At 39.5% G+C, this 18,486-nt stretch overlaps 1 protein-coding gene across 3 annotated transcripts in view; it reads right to left on the bottom strand.

Moving 5' to 3' along the window:
- sorcs2 (sortilin-related VPS10 domain containing receptor 2) overlaps positions 1-18,486 on the bottom strand; it is a 387,669-nt gene that overhangs the window by 287,726 nt on the left and 81,457 nt on the right. For all 3 annotated transcript variants that reach the window (XM_086285286.1, XM_086285287.1, XM_086285288.1), the window contains exon 2: positions 4,451-4,518. In XM_086285286.1, coding sequence (XP_086141412.1) covers positions 4,451-4,518 — 68 coding nt within the window. The remainder of the gene's footprint in view (positions 1-4,450; positions 4,519-18,486) is intronic.

Here is an 18,486-nt window from a genome sequence, read left to right as displayed (position 1 = left end):
TACAACACCACTGCACATCACTCTTGTTCTTAAGAACTGGCAGCAATACACTCCGTCTGCATTCCTCATGCATTCTTCTATTTCCTTTTCACTCCCCGATATTGTGTTAAAATGTGGTCAAAGAATCCATCGCCCTCTGTCCTAGACATCCCCATTCTTTCCAGCTCTGTAGCCAAGCTGACAAAGAGTCAGGGTTGTGTTTAACCATACCTTGTAATGACATCATGAATTTCATTACAAATAAAATTTGTTAATGTTTTAATCTTATCTTTTATCTTACCTTCATGATGAATCTATCACCATTATCTATCACAGGCCTTCAAGGTGTCAGTAATTAAACTATTACTTAAAAAGCCATCACTGTAGCTGTGAAGCTAATTATAGGCTAATCTCCATTTGTCTTTTATCTTAAAAATGTTTGTAACACTAACTGTAAAACAGCTAACTGATCATTTGCAAAGGTTAGTAAGGTAGTTTACTATAAGGTTGTTTATTAGCTCCTCTTACTTTTCTTTAAAGAGTACTGGAAACCACATACATTATAATATACTCTTAGAAGTGAAAATGAATAAAAAGAGAAACAAAGAAATCCATACACATCTATAATATTACACAAAAAAAATTAATTTTGGCTGAACTGATGTTTTCCATATTTATTTATTAATTTTAAAATTGAACATCATCTATTAAAACTGGCTCTGTGGTTATAGTTGATAAGACAGTTGTGCATATCTGACAACTGAGCAGTACATGATGCACATGCTGTCAGCAGTTGTGTTTGTGAAACCATGGTGTGCTTGATGTACTGTACATAGAAGTGCCAGGCTGTCAGACGATCTATTCATCCATAATGAAACAGTGAAGCCCCCCAGCACGATGGCTACCAGCCCTCTTCGCCTCTTCAAAAGATGTGTGAAGATGGCATGAATTATAAATACCCCCTCCACTCTAACACCAAAACCGTGTTTATGGGAGTGTGTGATGAGCATAGGAGGACATGGATTACATATTGGTATCCTGGGTTAGATCATTTTAGAGTAATGGATGAGAAAGTGAAAATGTGATCAACATGGGTTTTTAAAGTGCAATTAAATATTTATTTTAAGAAATAAAGTAGTAAATGTTTAGTTGGGGCTAAATATATTTTAAAGCAAAACTGAGGGTAAAATGCTTGCATTTGACTAGTGTGAGCTGCAGTCCCATAAGCAGTAGCTCTAAGAGGTGAAGCTTTAAACAGCCAGTGTTTGAACCAGTGTGCAACAAGAGCAATTGTAGTATGTATCCTCCTTTTATTTGTTTTTGTATAAACATGAATTCACTCATAATCTGACCAAAATATCACATTGTAACACATACTCGCCACCAGATCGCAAACAGAGGACAGACTCTGCCCAACATGTGAAGTTCTACGTATCATCTAAAAATAAGAAACACTTGCACGGAGTATTCAAAGCCAAAAAAGTGAAGTGCACATCTGCTCCTTCAGTGTGAGGATCAAAAAGGTTTACTGAGTTTTTCATGGCTCCACTCAGAGCAACACAGAGTCTAAAGATGAGTTCTGTCAGCCTGCAGTCGTCACGTTGTTTGGTAATGCACTGGCAAAATCCTCACATCTTTGCCTAATCTCCAAGCGCCTTTCTTTCTGTTTGCTCTGAAGCTCTACCTGATGTAAAAAATAAATAAATGAATAAATAAATAAATAATACATGGTAGAAGACCTTACATATCCTGTTTTGGTGTCCTTGAGCAAGACTGAGTGGGAATATATCGTGGATTTATGTATTGCCTTGCATTCTCTACACTGTCCGCCATTGTCAAACGCTTTAGAGACCAGGACTGAAAAATATTAAAAGCTGAGTGATGGAGTAGAATTTTTTTTACATTATATAGGGTCATCGGTGCTTCCAGTAGCTAGCTATTTAATTCATGTTCATATCTTGAAATTAACGCACTAAACGTTTTGATTTGCGCCTGACTCCAAAGTGTTGTGGTTTCCACATTTGCCTTATAAGCAACAATCCATGGGTGAGTCCTGGGAAGAAACACAAATTCTTTTAGGGTTACAACAGGAAGGACATCCAGTGTAAAAAACAACATATAAATATAAAGATAAATATAAGGAATAAGACAAAGAAAAATAAGGATTTTTGTTAAACTACAAGATTACCACTTGTTTATCTGTTTGATTAAAAGAAAACAGTCTTGACTGTTAGAGAAAAACTGCAAGGCAGCTCAATGTGTGCAGTTAGCCAATGGCTTAGAGGCCTTTCCCATGTTTTCTCCAAGGTAACCACATCACGACATGTTTATGCCTTTGTTTTGGTAAGTCACGGTTACTCACGGATGATCTTTAGCATTCAGTGTACCAGGCTAGTCTCACAGAAACATTTGAACATATGTTTTCAATTCAAGATTCAAGGCTCTTTACTGTCATTATGTAAGCACATATTAAGGCAATATAGCAATTCAGGCATCTTATACATCACTTTGTTTACCTGGAGAACAAGTCCCAGGTCTGTCACACAATGCCTTGTCACTCTGATATACACCTAACCAAGTAGTTTTGGTGACTAAAATTAACCGATCAGTAACAAAAACAGTAGCAAGTTGAATACAATGGGCACAAATCTAGCTTTGTGTCCACTGTCAAACCACTTTCGTGGATCAAAGACTTGACTTCAAGTTCCATCACACCAGACATCTCCATAATTAAAATGTCTGCCTTTCTGTGCAACAGGATTGAATGTGGATGTCATTCTTGATTTTTGTCAGCTGTCCCCCAAATCCAATTAAAAGCGTCTCAAAAAGTCAGTAAGCAGCGCTTGAGTTTAGGTCATTTTGTTAAACTGCTTTTTCTGACAGTCAAACAGTTATTCCTATATGAAAACGGTAAGTGTGTGAAGTGTCGGGGTCAAGCATTCAAGGCCATCATAGTACAATTAATCACTGTTACTAGTAAATACAGCAGAATCTTAATGCTAACTTTGGTCCTTTTTTTAAGAGTATACATGAATCTAATTTGTATCCAAGATTGTTGGGTCAGTCATAAATATTAAGTGAAAGTGTTCCACTAGGTACCAGTATATTTTGCTTATAGTCACAAGAAAAGCCTACTCAGGCGATAATACGACCTCAGTTCATTAACTCATCTGTCCTGGAAATTCTTTTCTCCTCTCACTGTTGTTAACTTTACCCCCGTGTGAAACCTGGCTTCTAGATGAACACCACCTGACAGGGTAAGACGGCAAACCCATTCATCCTCCCCCATCTTTCTCATTTGATCCTACAGCCTTGGGACTTCAAAGCCTATAGGCCGTAGAAATGTGGTTGTCTATGCACCATCCCAAACTAACAGCTGCAAAGGATTTGAGTTACACCACACAGATAATGCCTAACAAGACACGGTCAGATAGCTGTATGGATACTGCTAATTTCATGGAAATTCCTGTTTTTGGACAGTGATGGCAGCAGGCAGGAGGCCAGCTTCTCCTCTCTCTAAATTCAGTGTGAACTGGATCTAAACTGGCAGTGATTTGGAGGATTTTTTCTTTCTTGAATGAGCTGTCCAGTAGAGAGTCCCCAGCATTATTCATACAGTGCAACAATTAAATCATCAACAGGGGAAGGGGAAAAATATGTACATTATTCATATCAGTCCTCCAGGGGGACAAACAGTCAGAGCTAATGAGAGGCTGAAGCTTTGAAGTCATGGAGTCCTCGGTGAGGTGAATGGCATGAATTAAGTACAATCATCAGACACATTTTGCTCTATATGAATATCTTCTAGATGTCTAATTTTAGCTAATATTTTGTCTGTGTTCTAAGTTTTTATTAGGAAATTTGAATATAATTAAGTCCCTCTACCCCATTATCTACAAGGTCAGGCTCAGTTCCATTTCAGCACTCAGAAAGCTGTGGGAGAGGAAGTAAATTTAGTTGAAGGTTAATATTCTATGGGAATATATGTTTGCAAACAAGATGTACTTGTTGTCAAGTGGTGTGGAATGGATACATTGTATTTTCCACTGTTCAAATGTGAGAGAAGTGAGAAGGGTTTTTGGTGAGCAAGTGCTTTGCTAAATAGAGGAAGCAGTGCCAGCCAGACTTGACCCCTTTCCCTGGCACTGCTGTTGCCAGCCATCCTGCCCTGTGCCATGCTGATATGCTATCTGCCCAAACAGATGCCTGCTCTGGCCTCACAGCGCCACTCTCCGGTCCACCACTTTAGTTGTAGCTGCCTGCTGATGTTTTGTCCGCCCTAGCGCTCTGTTTCACCCTTGTCTCACCCTTGTCTCCTTGAAGAGGCACAGCGGAGAGATAACTAGACCAGTGCTGACCTTCCTGTTCAAGGGAAGCGATTTGCTGATGAAAGGTCTGCACGACAGTGGGGCCAGACATGACATAAAGACATCCAGCAAGAGCACACATGGTGTCTAAACGATCAGCTTACCGCCACAGTGAGCTTTCCAGGACCTTGGTGGAGTCAGCGTGGTAGTACTTGGTTAGGATAAGGATGACCTGCAAAAACACATGGTGGAGAGAGAGACATTTAGACAGTTATTTAGAGAACTTTTTAGTTAGTGAAATTAGAGCTAAGTTTTAGGTAGCTGCGATTAGACTTACAAGCAGCTGCCCAAAACCTCAACATGATGACAAGGCGAGGCTTTATCTGCACTACTTCAAGTCACTAAGGTGGACTTAGTGATTCTAGTTTTTTGTACTAGTAATGTTCGTCGTGACTAATAAACTAGCTGTTTAAAGGGGAAAAAATCTGATCTGAGCATAATCAAACAGATTAGGTTAAAGCTATTTGAAACTATTAATTACACTCATCTATAATCAATATAGATCACTTTCCACAAGCTATAACACTGCAAACAGCAACCACACCCCGTATCACATTAGTTAGCATTAGCTAGCAGTGTGGCCGACCTTAGCAGTGCTTTCACCTGCAGTCTTTGTTTCCTGAATGATAATGTCCATACCTTCATGCAGACTGTGGTTACACATGGTTTTGATTGCATGGTTATACGTGGGATTATTCTGACACCAGTGACATACATCATTTTTTTTACATCAAAGCAATGCAGAACCAGGCCTCTAATCGCATCAGTTTACTTTTCTTCACACTCATTTATAACTTGTCAGAGAGAGAGGGAGAGAGAGGCACAGTTGTATTTCAGGCTGCAGGTGGCAGGTTTGTGGCAAGTGGCATCACAATATCTTTGACCCAACGGGTAACTTCTACATGAACAAAATAAGAATAATGCATTTAATACACTAACAGGGTAACTAGGAATTTTAGCCTTTAGATTTGTGTGGTTAAATGGCAGTTATGAGACAATGATCATGTTATGGAGAAACGCAAAAGTAAAGCAATGAGTAAAGTGTAAAACAAATTGCTTTCTCCTGAGAGCAATTGAGGAATGTATTGCATTATTATTAAGAAACGTTTTCTGTGTAATTTGTGCAATACATTACCTACATTTTGAGTAATGATCCCAATACTGACCACAGCAAAGAGCAGAAATAATAGTAATGGATTGCATTTATATAGCACTTTTCGAGACCCTCAAAGTGCTTTACGATTCCACTATTCATTCACTCTCACACTGGTGGAGGCAGCTACAGTTGCAGCCACAGCTGCCCTGGGGCAGACTGACAGAAGCGAGGCTGCCATATCGCACCATCAGCCCATCTCCAGTAGGTGGTAGGTGAAGTGTCTTGCCCAAGGACACGATGACCAAGAGAGACAGAGCCGGGGATTGAACCGGCAACCTTCCGGTTACAAGATGAACTAACCAACCCTCTGAACCACCCTCGTCTGACCTTCAACATACAAATATTTAACCACACAGCATGCAATTCATTTGCATAAATGTAATTCAATTCAATTCTATTTATACAGCACCAAACCACAACAACAGTCACCTCAAGGCGACCTCACAATAATACACCCCAACAATCACATTACTCCATATGAGCAAGCACTTTGGCGACAGTGGGAAGGAACTTCCTTTTAACAGGAAGAAACTTTTAGCAGAACCAGGCTCATGGAGGGGCAGCCATCTGCCACGACTGGTTGGGGTGAGAGAAGGAAGACGGGACAAAAGACATGCTGTGGAAGGGAGCGAGAGATTAATAACAAGTGTGATTCAATGCAGAGAGGTCTATTAACACAGAGTGAGTGAGAAAGGTAACTGGAAAAAAATACTCATGCGAATGCTCCAGCAGCCTACACCTATTGTACCTCAGGGTCACCTGAATCTAATGCCTTTGATATGCTGCTTAGTGGTGGTGACTTAGAGTAACTGAGAACCCGATGAGAATTGATAAGGAATCAAATCCATAAATGACATCAGTATTGGAACTGCTAAATTCGTAATAATTCCCATCCCAAATTATATCGTGTGTAATTTTCTCCCTTGTTTTTTGTCACTTTTGTATTGAGGCTCAAACACTCTTTGAGGGAATGTTTTTAATCCATACTTATATTTGAAAGCACCGCTGGTCAGTCAATACAACTGCATAAATGTGACGAATGAGTGGCCACTATTGAAACTAATCTCTCATATTCCTTATTTCAAGCATATGCAACCGCAGGGGAACTCCATCTGCACTGCTGCTGATTTTTATGCTGAGTTCTGCTTGAAGCTGCTTGGAGAAACTATTACCCTGAACAAATAATAGCATTGCTTGCCACTTTGCTTCCAAAGAGAGCAAATACAAAGCTTTTCTCCTCCCCTCCTTCGTGCACGTATGAATTAGCTTAAGCAGATTTTTGGGAGGGATGATTTGAAGATGAAATGTTTATTTTAAGTTAAATATAGATTTATTTTGGGCTTAGGGGACAGTTATACTATGGTTCTGATATTTCTCATAAAATAAAAAAAAAGATTAATATATATATATAATATATATAATATAAATTAATATATTACTCATATGGCCAAGACATTTTGATCCAGGGCATAATCTGTGTGTGTCTGCACTGGATCAGAGATGCTTGTCTTTCATATTTTTTAGAACTCCTGTTCTTGACATCAAAGTCTACTGGGATTTGTGTTGCCATGGCAAGAGTACCAGTGGGTCAGGGATCACAGGAGGGCCTGGAGTTGTGATTGACAGGCTGGCTTACATTTCGAGGAGCAAGTGAAAATCCCAAGCGTGTCCTTAGGCAGAGGGGACTTGATTGGCCAAGGGGTCCAACCCACAGTCAGCTGCCAACAGCAATTCGTGAATGTGGCTGCTCTCAGAGAATCAAGCTGCAAACTGTACGACAGACTTTCCTGATACATCTTAATGTAGAAAGAAAGCACAGTCTGTATCACCATATTTTCTGTGGTGACCATACATAATTTTGGGTTTTATTTTCAGGTTGAAGGTCCTTGAATTTTTAAAAAACAATGACTGAAAAGACTGGGTGGCCTCTAAAAAATGAAGCAAGTACAGGAGGCAAGCGTCTGGTTGATTTCTTAGTCAGATAGGATGAAAGCAGTACTGTCTTGCTTGGCTGACTTAATAAGATGCTTGGCTGCAGGCCAACCATTTTATCAAATATATTTTTATCCCTGTCAGAACATTTAGCCTCATAAAATACCCTCTAGCATAAAGTAATGCCCAGAGCTTTCATAATGCCCTCTTGTGTCAGGAACCTCTAGCATTTAGGCTATGGTTAATAAAAAAGAAACACTGAAAATTTTAAAAGTCCTTCCTCTGAGGCATGGCAGGTGTTTAACTGTGTCTTGAAAGACTTTTCGTTGGTTGGTTTAGCTGTGGAGCTCCACAGCTGGGGAGAAACAGAAGCTTTGACTGTTCTACACCAATTTCCACAATGCAGACTGCCATCAAAGCCTCTCAGTGGAATCTTGAGGTGCTTGGCTCAAAGCAACCCAAACTCACGAGTCTCAACCCCAGTGGGGCTTGGCTTCCAAAGATGTTGATGGATTCCAGAAAACTGGAACAGAGGACATCTCCTTGAGCTGCAGGCTGCTTCCTGGGACTGATAACAACCCTGGTAGCAGCTTCGGTGTCAACGCCCAAGCTGCTTTCTGACTTTCACAAAAACTTTCTTTCCTGATGAGGGATCAGCATCCATATCTGACTGAGCATTCGTGTGGCCCTCTGAGTCACACAGCATGTAGCAAGTGTTCTCCAATTGCTCGTTGGCCTACTGTGACTCAAGCGGTGTCTCTGGAAACAGGCTGTCCGCCTCTGCACAGCTGTCCTTGTCCTAATGAGACACTGGTGCAAAGCTTCACACTCTTACTATGCAGGCAGATAGTCCCTTGACACAAGGATTAGATCTATCGTGCAGTACACTTAGTACTTTTGCTCCCCAAGCCATTCTTGCTTTTTTTTAATCATTCACGTTCAAGCCTCCGGCTCAAGCCTTTGTTTTTATTGTAATATTGATTAACTTTTTTATATTGTTCATTAGATTGCTGAGAATCAAGCTGAAAGCTCGGCCCAGAATCTAAGTTGTCATGGATACACATCCTAAGATGCAGCAGGCACGTTTGTGGGCACCATACAAAAAGGTACTTTTACCTCTGCTTTATTTTATATCGTCTCTTATCATGTCACTATCACTATATTGATTTGCAATACTGGAGATACAGCAGAACAGCTTAACAATACATAAAAGCACAGCGAATTGGTTTCGTGGTTCAGCCAAGCGTTGCAGCGTATTCTGTCAATACATGCAGAACAGACATCATCTCCCAGAGCTAAGTTGGAAAAGCAGATCCTCATGAAAATGCATACCTCTACAGCCTTTTGGATTCTTGCTCACACACAAAATACATTTTGCCTGCGGCTTCTGAGTAAGCCCTGTCTACATTATACATCTATAATTATAGCTTTCTAAGAGTGGTACACATCAATTCCATCCACTGTCATGTGCATGAAAAGGAGAAGTGAAAAGAAAAACATCTTAACATCAGACCTGTTAGTCTTAGGTTTTCATCATTCATCCACATGGCCGTGCCAACAAAATATTCCGTTTCTTGATCCCCCTGTAGTGTCAGTCCTCAAGGCCCACATTCTGTTCAATTGGAAAATGATTTTTCTTTGGGGATGAAGTGGACAGGGCAAGGATGTATTTGGCTATAAATCACTACTGGCAGGAGGCAGGGAGAGCGTTTATTTGGCAGTAGCGTAGCTAGCCACATTGACAAAACTGCAGAACAACACAGGAGCCAGATGCTTGTATTGCCTCTAGTGTATGGAGCAGTATGATGACTATGACTACACTTGGCAGATACAGCGCATTGGACTAAAGGGCAAAATTGGCAAGGGCTAAGAATCCAACCAGAGCAGTATGAAAAAAAATCCTCGTCTTTTTAGAAAATACAGCACAATGCCTGCCAGTTGTAATTCTATTCAAATAAATCACAGAATCATTGTAAGAATCAACAAGTACTATAAAACACGTCAAGCTAAAATGAGCTGGGAGCCTATTTTCTTCATGAGTAATGACAGAAACGTGCCTCTGCATCCTCGACTTAATTCCATAATTAATTCCAAGGAAGTTTGGGGTGACCTCTGCAACCTACTGAAAGAAGCATTCCACTCTCGTAACCATTTTGTAATACCAGAACTACAGTGATGCACTACAGACAGTTTGTGTGGTTTTTTGTTTGTAAGCTAGCAGACAATGAGATAATAGCCTTTATTGGGAAAAAGTCAACAGGGTGGTCAAGACCCCGGGATGACTCCATGCAAAACAAGAGCTACAAGAGCCTCCATTGAGAGTCAAGCTCATAGCCGAGCTGACCGTGAACTCCAGCTTGACAGCTGCTGTTTGTCCATGCGACATTCCCATCACTATGTGACAGTAGAGTGTTATCAATCAGCTATTGAGGACAAAGTGGGAGAAAATGTTTAAGGCAAAAAAGGACTGAGGGGAAATAAAGAAAGACAGACTCTGGAGCTCAGGAGAAAGAATGCACTCATTCATTTTTAAAGTGAAAACAGTGAAATACAAGTGCTCCCTCTAAGTGTGCGACACCCCCCTCCCCACCTCATCCCTTCGGGGCGCTTCACATTTTCCAGAAACGGACCACACGCATAAACAATTCATCACAGTCTGGAATAAAAGGGAGGAACTCATATTTTAACCCCCCCCCCCCCCCCCCCCCCACACACACACACACACATATGCATAATATGTTAACTTCACTTAAATTTCATTGAGGTTATTAGTAAAGTGGAGAATCAAACAGGATGACCTAATCATTATGACAGAGTTACAGGGACGTCTGAAGCAGGAAATTATAGTTGCACACTTTAGATTTTCCTAATTTTTGGATGATTCTGAATAACATTCAAGGCGAATGTTAGAGAGATGAAATGATTCCCCACTAGTCTTCCAAAGCATCTGGACCCAATGTTCAAGCACAGGTCAATCAGGACTGGACTAGCTCATTATAATACCCTGTCAAAGAAAACCCTAATCTTAGCTCAAATCCTAATCCCTAATTTATCCAATACAGGACATATGCCAGCTAGACTGTGACTTAATAAGCTTAGACTTGTATATTAACAAGAGATTAATTCTACTGTGGCAGTTGACACATAACATTGTCGTTCTGTGCTTCATCAGCACTAGCAAATAACATTGTAGCTTAACAACAATATCCTGGCATTTCCCAAACAAATTTGGGAAATAAATTCACAGACTCAGGCCTTTGTAGTCGACTGTCATCTAGCTAATCACTCAGATGTTCTGAGATGCACTTCTATATACTGGCAAAGTGTTGCCAGCCTCTCTGCCATAATAACAGAGACAAAGAATGTGAGTGTCCTTATAACTCTGGATAGTTCTATTACTCTGTTGGTAATTTCGGGGAAAATACCCTATAAGTGAAAGTCAGTTTGATAACCTACTTTTACACTCGGGTCAAAATTTAAGTAGGACATTTCATTGGCTTTACCATATCCTCTCCAACATGCTCTTCTATAGGATAAAGTGCTTCATTCATCCAAATACTTGCCCATTAGCCCCTTCCTTGATATTCAGCAGAACTAATAGGAGTGAGTGGGTACATCAGGCAGAAACTGTTTTTGACTTAGACCTCAGACACTTTTTATCTGAGGCCAGCCAGTGCCCCCCTCACTCGTTACCATTTTAAAAGTAGTCTGAGATTGCCTCCATCCATTAATCGGCTCAGGTGGAGGAGAAGAGGGGAGGGCAATTACATGGACCTTTGCTTCTGCTTTCCTTGTGCTCTGTCCACACAAAAGACTTTTGCTGATTTTACTCTAACAACTTGGCCCACTCAGGTGGAGTGGGAGCGCATCTGGAGGCCAGATGAACCGTGGGAGACAGTCGTGCAACTAATTTGATGTTGTTATTCTCGTCTCCTCTACATACGCTATGTGAAATGTTTTGAATGGTTAAAGAGGTTTGTGAAATTGTCTCTTATTCTTCAACTCCTTTATAATTATTGGTCATGTTTCAGAAATCACAATAATGGACCACCTCTACTATTAAAATGTGAAAAAGGCATTTTAAGAAAAGCATCTACTGAAGCAGAGAAGAAAACTTTACAGAGAGCTCCAGTTTAACAGAAATATTCTGGACACTGCAAAATGAAAAGGGCATGGCATTTACTTTGTCACTTGATTTTAGTTGTGGACTTATACAGATGCATTTGCTAATACAGGAAGCAGCTGCAGTACTTTTGTTTTTTTTTTAATTCACCATCTATAGAGTTTCAAAATGCACTCAAAGTGACACTTCTAAAAAAACCTACTAGTTTCTCTCAGTTTTCTTTTCTTTCAGAGACCACGTTTCCTGAATCTTACTACCAACGATTAGGGTTTTGTCTCTGTAAAATAATAGCAAATTCAGTCAAACTTGTCCTTGATTTGCTTCATGTTGGATCTGAGAGTCATTTGTATATATCTTTTGGAATCAAAATCTTTTCATCACTTTACTTTCTCTTTCTACCTGTTCACCCATCATTTGGCATTTTCTTCTCTTTGATGTCTATTTTTTGTGGTTTCCATCTTCCCTTTTTGATCTCTAGTCTTGCTTAAGTCTCTGCAGTTTTCTTCTTCTTTTTAAGCCTCCTCCTCTTCCATATTTGAACAATTGCTATAATTGGGCGCTGATCAAATTGGCAGCCTGTTATCCAAGGAAGAGACTGGAACAGTTTAGGGTTGGTGATGTTCACACAAATGCACGTGCGCATCCTGCCCCAATTCTCTTAAATTATGGGGTGTACGCACAATAGTGGCTATCTTTGGTAACACATATTACTGTAATTCCACTGCAATCTCAAGAGGGTATCATCAAGACACATTTTAAAAATATATTCCCAAACAACAATTATTTGTCCATTCAAATAAATATTTCTGCACATGGAATTGTGAAAATAATGTTGCCAGTTAAGAACCTAAAAGACTGACTGACTGTGCTATCCCACAACTAATTGGAGCTAACAGCACAGAGTGAGCCCAGTTCCTTAGATGTGTGATAATCCACTGTTGGGAGCCCAAGGCCTTTGGGACTGAGACAGAAAGTAGCGGGGGTGGGAGAAGAAACGATAAGAGAAGTATAGGATATAGTGGGTGAAGGGAAGATAAAAGAAAATGGCACAAAACCAAAAGACAAAGAAAAGAGCTGAAAAGGGAAAACTGTTGAGAATGGGTAAGTAGGAAAAAGGGCATCACAGACAAGGTTTAGAGTCAGAGAACAACAAGATGGAGAGAAAGGGAACAGACTCACAATGGGTAGCACAGGGAAAAAAGGCTAAAGGGGCATTAGAAATAAAATAGGACACTGTCATTGGTTGTCTGAGGGCTCTAATGGTGACAGTAAGTGATGAAGCTGAGGGACTGAGATGAGCTTTCTGGCCCTAAAATCTGTTCAACAATTTGAGCAAGTTACTGGGGACGATGTGATTGGGACCAAGAACCTAGCTTAACTTGTCTCTAGGTAGTCAGCCCCTGTCCTGAAAGGTAAAACCAACTGGCCTCATCTAGCTGTGTACTGTCAATCTCTAAGGCAAGCAAAGAAACAAGAAGCTGGACATGTTCTCAGGCTTTTACTAACTACTAAGGATGGGAATAGAGAACCGGTTCTTGTAGAAAATTCCTAAATTCCCAGTAGTTCAACTCCTTGGAACCGTTAGTCTGCTCGCCCATTGCTTCCACCACAGCTGATTTCAGTTTGCGTGCAGGAAAATGAAAATAGTGGCACAGTCGGTAGCATAGATATGGATTACTTTCATTTTTTTTTACTGTACAAAAGGATGAGATGAAGTGCAGCACAGACTCATGGACAGAAACAACTGCTTTATGCTGCTAATACTATTTAGGTATTAGGTTGGTTTTTTTTTATCAATTCCCATCCTTACTAACTACCAAATAAGTATTAACACCTTTTATGTCTTCTGTTTTCTCTAATCTGATCCAGCATGGAAAAGGTCCTTTCTTTATTTCTGTATTTAGATTCAGACTGCAGCGTCACAAGTAGGTGTTTGTGTACAATAGCATCATGCCCTTTCGGTATCCTTTGAGTAAATGTCCAGCAGCTGCGCAGTGCAAGAGAGTTTGAAAGTTGTGCTGCTAAAATATCCCATCTGATTCCAGTGCCTGCAATATTACACAACGGTCAAACATAGCCTTTAAAATATGGTTTCTGAAACATGATTACAGCTTTTCTATGCCAGGCAGTTTGTCAAACTCATATGGCAAAGACTTTAATATTATTCACCTATTTAGCTCTATCAACTGAAAATAGTATCACTCTGGTCAAATGGTGTTTGCCCATTGTTCTGATTGGTACTGTAAATAAGTACATTAGAGTGTGTTTGAATGTATATGATAGGAACATAGATGCAATCTAACATAAATAAATAACTGATTTATAGCAGGACTAGATTGGGATTTTATTTCTTGGATTTGTTATTGCAAGCAAATTCTTCCAAATATTTTTCAATTTTTCTTTTTATTTTGTAAACGAACAACATTAATTATAGAACATTTAGAAATCAATACAGAAGAAGACAGAGTTTTGCAAAATCTGCTCAAACTGCTAAAATACAAAAGCACTTAACAGCTACAAGTAGGAGAAATTAATTGTGTTTTTTTTCCCTGTTTGTTCTCCAGACTTCACTTTGTTCCCTTCTGCAGCTGTTACATGCCCACAATTGCAGCTTCTTCTTGCCAAACTGCATTTTATTAGGGTTTGAATCAGACTTTTCAGAACCAAAAGAGCAAATGATGTAGCAAACACAGTTTTATCCCACAATATTGGTGTGAAGCGAGCATTGTTCAGATAGATAGCCAGATAGGGCACAAAATGAGAAATCCATTTTCTATTAGCAGCTTCTACATTATAATAAGTGTTCTGCTGCAAACACTGGAAGCCTCAGAAATCCATATAAAATAAATGAATAACAATGTGTCTGACTAACACGAAGTGGACCAAATAATCACAAACTTGGGGTAAAGTTTTCCTTTAATATTGACAGTACATTACCATCATATTCATGGTACATGCAAGTACCTTTGAATATAGAAATAGCGATGATCTGTGATTTTTCTCTTTCGTGGAGAGTATTGCAGAAAGAGAAACTGGTGGTGTTCCATCTGAAAGAAGGACCAGTATGTTTGTGATGTTTCCTTATGAAGCCTTGAGTTGAGAGTTTTCTTGGTATGAGTGGGAATAATCTAGTGGTTAATGACTTCCCATTGGTATTAATGTCCATGGGTGTTGTTTAAACATTAATACAACCAGTTCCTGTCCTGTAACTATACAGTTTAAGGAAAGTCACATCTCCAAAACCAGAACTTAATAATTAATAAAGTCACTGGGTAAAATGCTCAAAATCTTGTTTAATCATAGCAACATTTTCTGAGTTTATTTAATGTAAACTAAGGTTGTATTTAATTTAAATTAAACTAGCGCTCTTTTAATAAAAAACAGCGAACAATAAAACACATAATACATAAAAATAAAAAATTAAAACAGCCCTAAATTAAAAAACAAGATAAAACAGCATAGAATCGACTAAAACAACTAAAATAAGACTAAAACTAAAACCAACATCTCACAAGGTGTCAAAGGCCACAGTGAAACAGTCAGAGAAGAGATCGTTCCACAGTTTCTCCTCTATGTTTATGCTCAGTCCTGGGTACATTCAGGAACAGCTGATTAGCAGACCTGAGAGAGCAGGTAGGCGGCTCAGAGAGATAAGATGGGGCTAGGCCATGGAGGGCTTTAAAAGCAAATAAAAGAATTTTAAAATGAATCTTAAAAGGAATGGGCAGCCAGTGAAGTGAAGCTAAAATAGGGGAAATGTGCACAAACTTTCGAGTGCCAGTTAAAAGACGAGCTGCAGCATTTTGTACTCTCTGTAGATGAGCAATGTATGAAGCACTGACCCCTGCATAAAGTTACTTTATGGCAATCCAGCCGAGTGCTAACCTTAAGCTAACCTTACTTTCTGAGAGAATGACATTGCTAATGTTATCTTATCAAATGTTACTGCGCACAAAAATAAATACTCTTTAAAAACATTGAGAAACACTTAACATATCAAGATCTTTTATACTAAAATGTTTTTACTGATGTACATAATGTAATTTGGTCAACAAAATGTAACAAAAAAATTATCATTTTTTGAGGGATGGATTCAAAAGCACAGCTTTTGGGGCCGTATATTTTAATACTTAACCTTTCAGCCTATATTTGTGTGCGGCTGTGTGTTCTTTGTGTCTACCCTGGCTACCTTTGCTGTCATGGTGGGATCAACAGAGGCTCCCGTCCTGGCTCGGGCTTCTTCCCTTTCAGCTGATACAGCTGCTTGGCACAGCTGAACAGATGTCACTTCAGTATTATCATAATCCCCATCCCTCTCTCTCGTCCCATTCTGCCACGTTCTTCGTGTTGCTTTTTGGCAGTTGTTTTTGCTGTGTCATACACACCCATTACCAGCTCTTTTGTTCCACTCCTTTGCTTCGCTTTATACAAGTAAGCACATCTTGTATCCAACACTGAAGTCATCAGCCTAAAACCCCCGATCATTAACAAATTAAGCTATTAACGATTGACTGTTGCCTGAGATTGTTTTTTTAATGACAGTTAAAGTTGATCTGGGTTAGCGGTGCATTGTGGAACTCGTATTGAATGCAACATTAAACACAGTGGAAATACTTTCAGGGCCTAATTCGAGCAAATGTATTCTTGGAGCTACTCTAATTACATGAAGGAGATACATTATTAATCCATGTACATTATTATACGTAGTGTTTTCCCTGTTCCCAGCTACTGGGGTTCAAGCACAGTTTATCCTGAATAATTTGCGTAAACCTTCATGTGAAAATGAGCTTACAGAAATGGCAGCAATTTGTAACTTGGATGTTATTAAGCATGTTTACAGTTCTGCTGATTCTTGAGGAGGCTGCAGGCCTTTACTGCAACATTTTTCCACCTTGTCATTAGGTACCGTTAATGTTATTTCATAGGCCAGTGTTTACTCCCCTGGAAATGAACAGGGTTATTACCGTACCACCAGTCAAACCCAGAGGGATATATTATGGAAATTACAAAACTGAATAGAAATAGCTTATCAACATAAACAGTTGGCTGAGAAAAAGCACAGTTTAAAAAGAAGCAAATCTTGCCTGAACTGAAAAATAATCAGAGTTAACTGTAAACGTCTAAACCCAGACTTTCTCCAGACTGGTCACAAGGCTTTTGCCAAGCATTTGATGCAAGTCACCCAAATCAATATGGGAGTATGCTATTTACATTTAGCATGCATTACTAGAGATAGAACAGAAGCAAAGATATCAGTGAAGCTATAGATGTAACACAGGGGTTATATTTCACTATTATTACAATATTGATACAAGTAGCAACCATATCCGATCGTTCAGTCTGACATCACTAGCCGTGTCTGGGCCTAAACTCCGCTGCAGGTCCATATATCAAATGATCACTGTGGCATTACTGAGAGTTAAAACACTGTCTTAAGTCTTTCATCTTTAATAAAATGATCAGCGTTCTGCTCTACCAGGTGTAACAACTGAGTTTAACATCCAGGCATCCATGAAAAGGGAATTTATGACATTTAACGGAGTTAGAAGTTAGCAGGGAGTTAGCTCGCTAGCTTCCATCTAAATACAATATAGCACGTCCTGACTGCGGGGTTTTGGAAACAAATTAAAACGTACAGCTTTCTTATTACTTCCAACATAAATGAAGACAGAAAACTAAACAGCAGTGACGTTTGTAGGGTTACTGAAGTTTGGCTAGCTGGTATATAATGATGTGCTACGTGACCGCTAGCGACACAGCTATGTTAGCATAATATAAACAAGCTAACTTTTTTTCCACTCGATAAAAGTTAACGTGAGTGTTCTCGGTGGTCAGGAACAAATGTAATCGCATGTCAGGATGCTGTAAAAGGACCAAACTTCAGCCAGGAGAACAACTGAGATAATCCATCCACAATACGAGGTTAGTCATTCATATACTGCTGCATGGGTTGGGCTGTAGTTACATCCTAAGGTTTTAAAAACTGAGCTTAAATAAATGATTAGATTAAACATGTTAACAACACAAAAGCCATATTAAATGCAGACTACTTTAGACCCGGAAGTAGGATTCGTCACGTCATCACTTAATAATCGGATTGTCACATTTAAAATGCAATTTTTTTCACTACATTCCATACGTGTGTAGTCTTAACTATCTGACAGGAAATGATTCCACACAGACTGGACTACATGCGACATCTATGGAATATAATTCAACTGTTACTTGGCTCTTGACAACAATTTTAGTGAAAAATTCTAATAATGTTCAGATTAACAGACATTCAGGTGTGATGGTATTTACTTATTGATTCAAATAAGTTTACAAGTCTACAGCTTGTTTGCTTGTTAAAATCAGCAAGCAAGATTAGAAATGTTCACACCAGTGACTGTATAATCCCGCTGTATAGAAATGAAGCCAAATTTTCCCACTTGTGGGGGCTGCAGTCTTGCATTTTTGGAGCCAGAGTGTGTGCAGAAGTGACTTGGGGTGGAGTTGCTGCTTTGAGCTCCCGCCTACAAGCCTCCCTGCACTTTTTATGTAGTCCAACTGCTCCAGTTTTAATAATCTCTGCTGATGGTTTTAATCGTTAAATTAAGCTAAACACAACCGCACTGCTATATTTAAAAAAGAAAGGCAGCATTGTCTACAGTTATTGGTCCACGCATTTTACTCTCATGGTTGTATCAACAATATTTTCTGCTGAGGAGATGTCAGCCACTAAGAAGCCATACTTCACATTGTGAAGGAGCAGCTGCAAACCAAGTACAGCTCCACAACACTGGTAGCAAATCCCTATGAGAAGAGTGATGCTGGTGCAACAACTCACTTTTAGTTCAGCTAAAGCTGCCACTCCAAGGCAAAGCTTGCTGTTTGCTGTGTGGTGGAAAATGTGCTACCAGTATAAACGCACTATACAATAAGGTAAC

The sequence above is a fragment of the Aulonocara sp. 'chitande type north' Nkhata Bay genome, linkage group LG3 (assembly GCF_057382095.1).
Source record: "Aulonocara sp. 'chitande type north' Nkhata Bay isolate Kocher_YH1m ecotype deep benthic linkage group LG3, A_spYH_male_GT1.1, whole genome shotgun sequence".
Taxonomy (NCBI): domain Eukaryota; kingdom Metazoa; phylum Chordata; class Actinopteri; order Cichliformes; family Cichlidae; genus Aulonocara; species Aulonocara sp. 'chitande type north' Nkhata Bay.
This window is presented reverse-complemented; position numbering and strand designations above follow the sequence as displayed.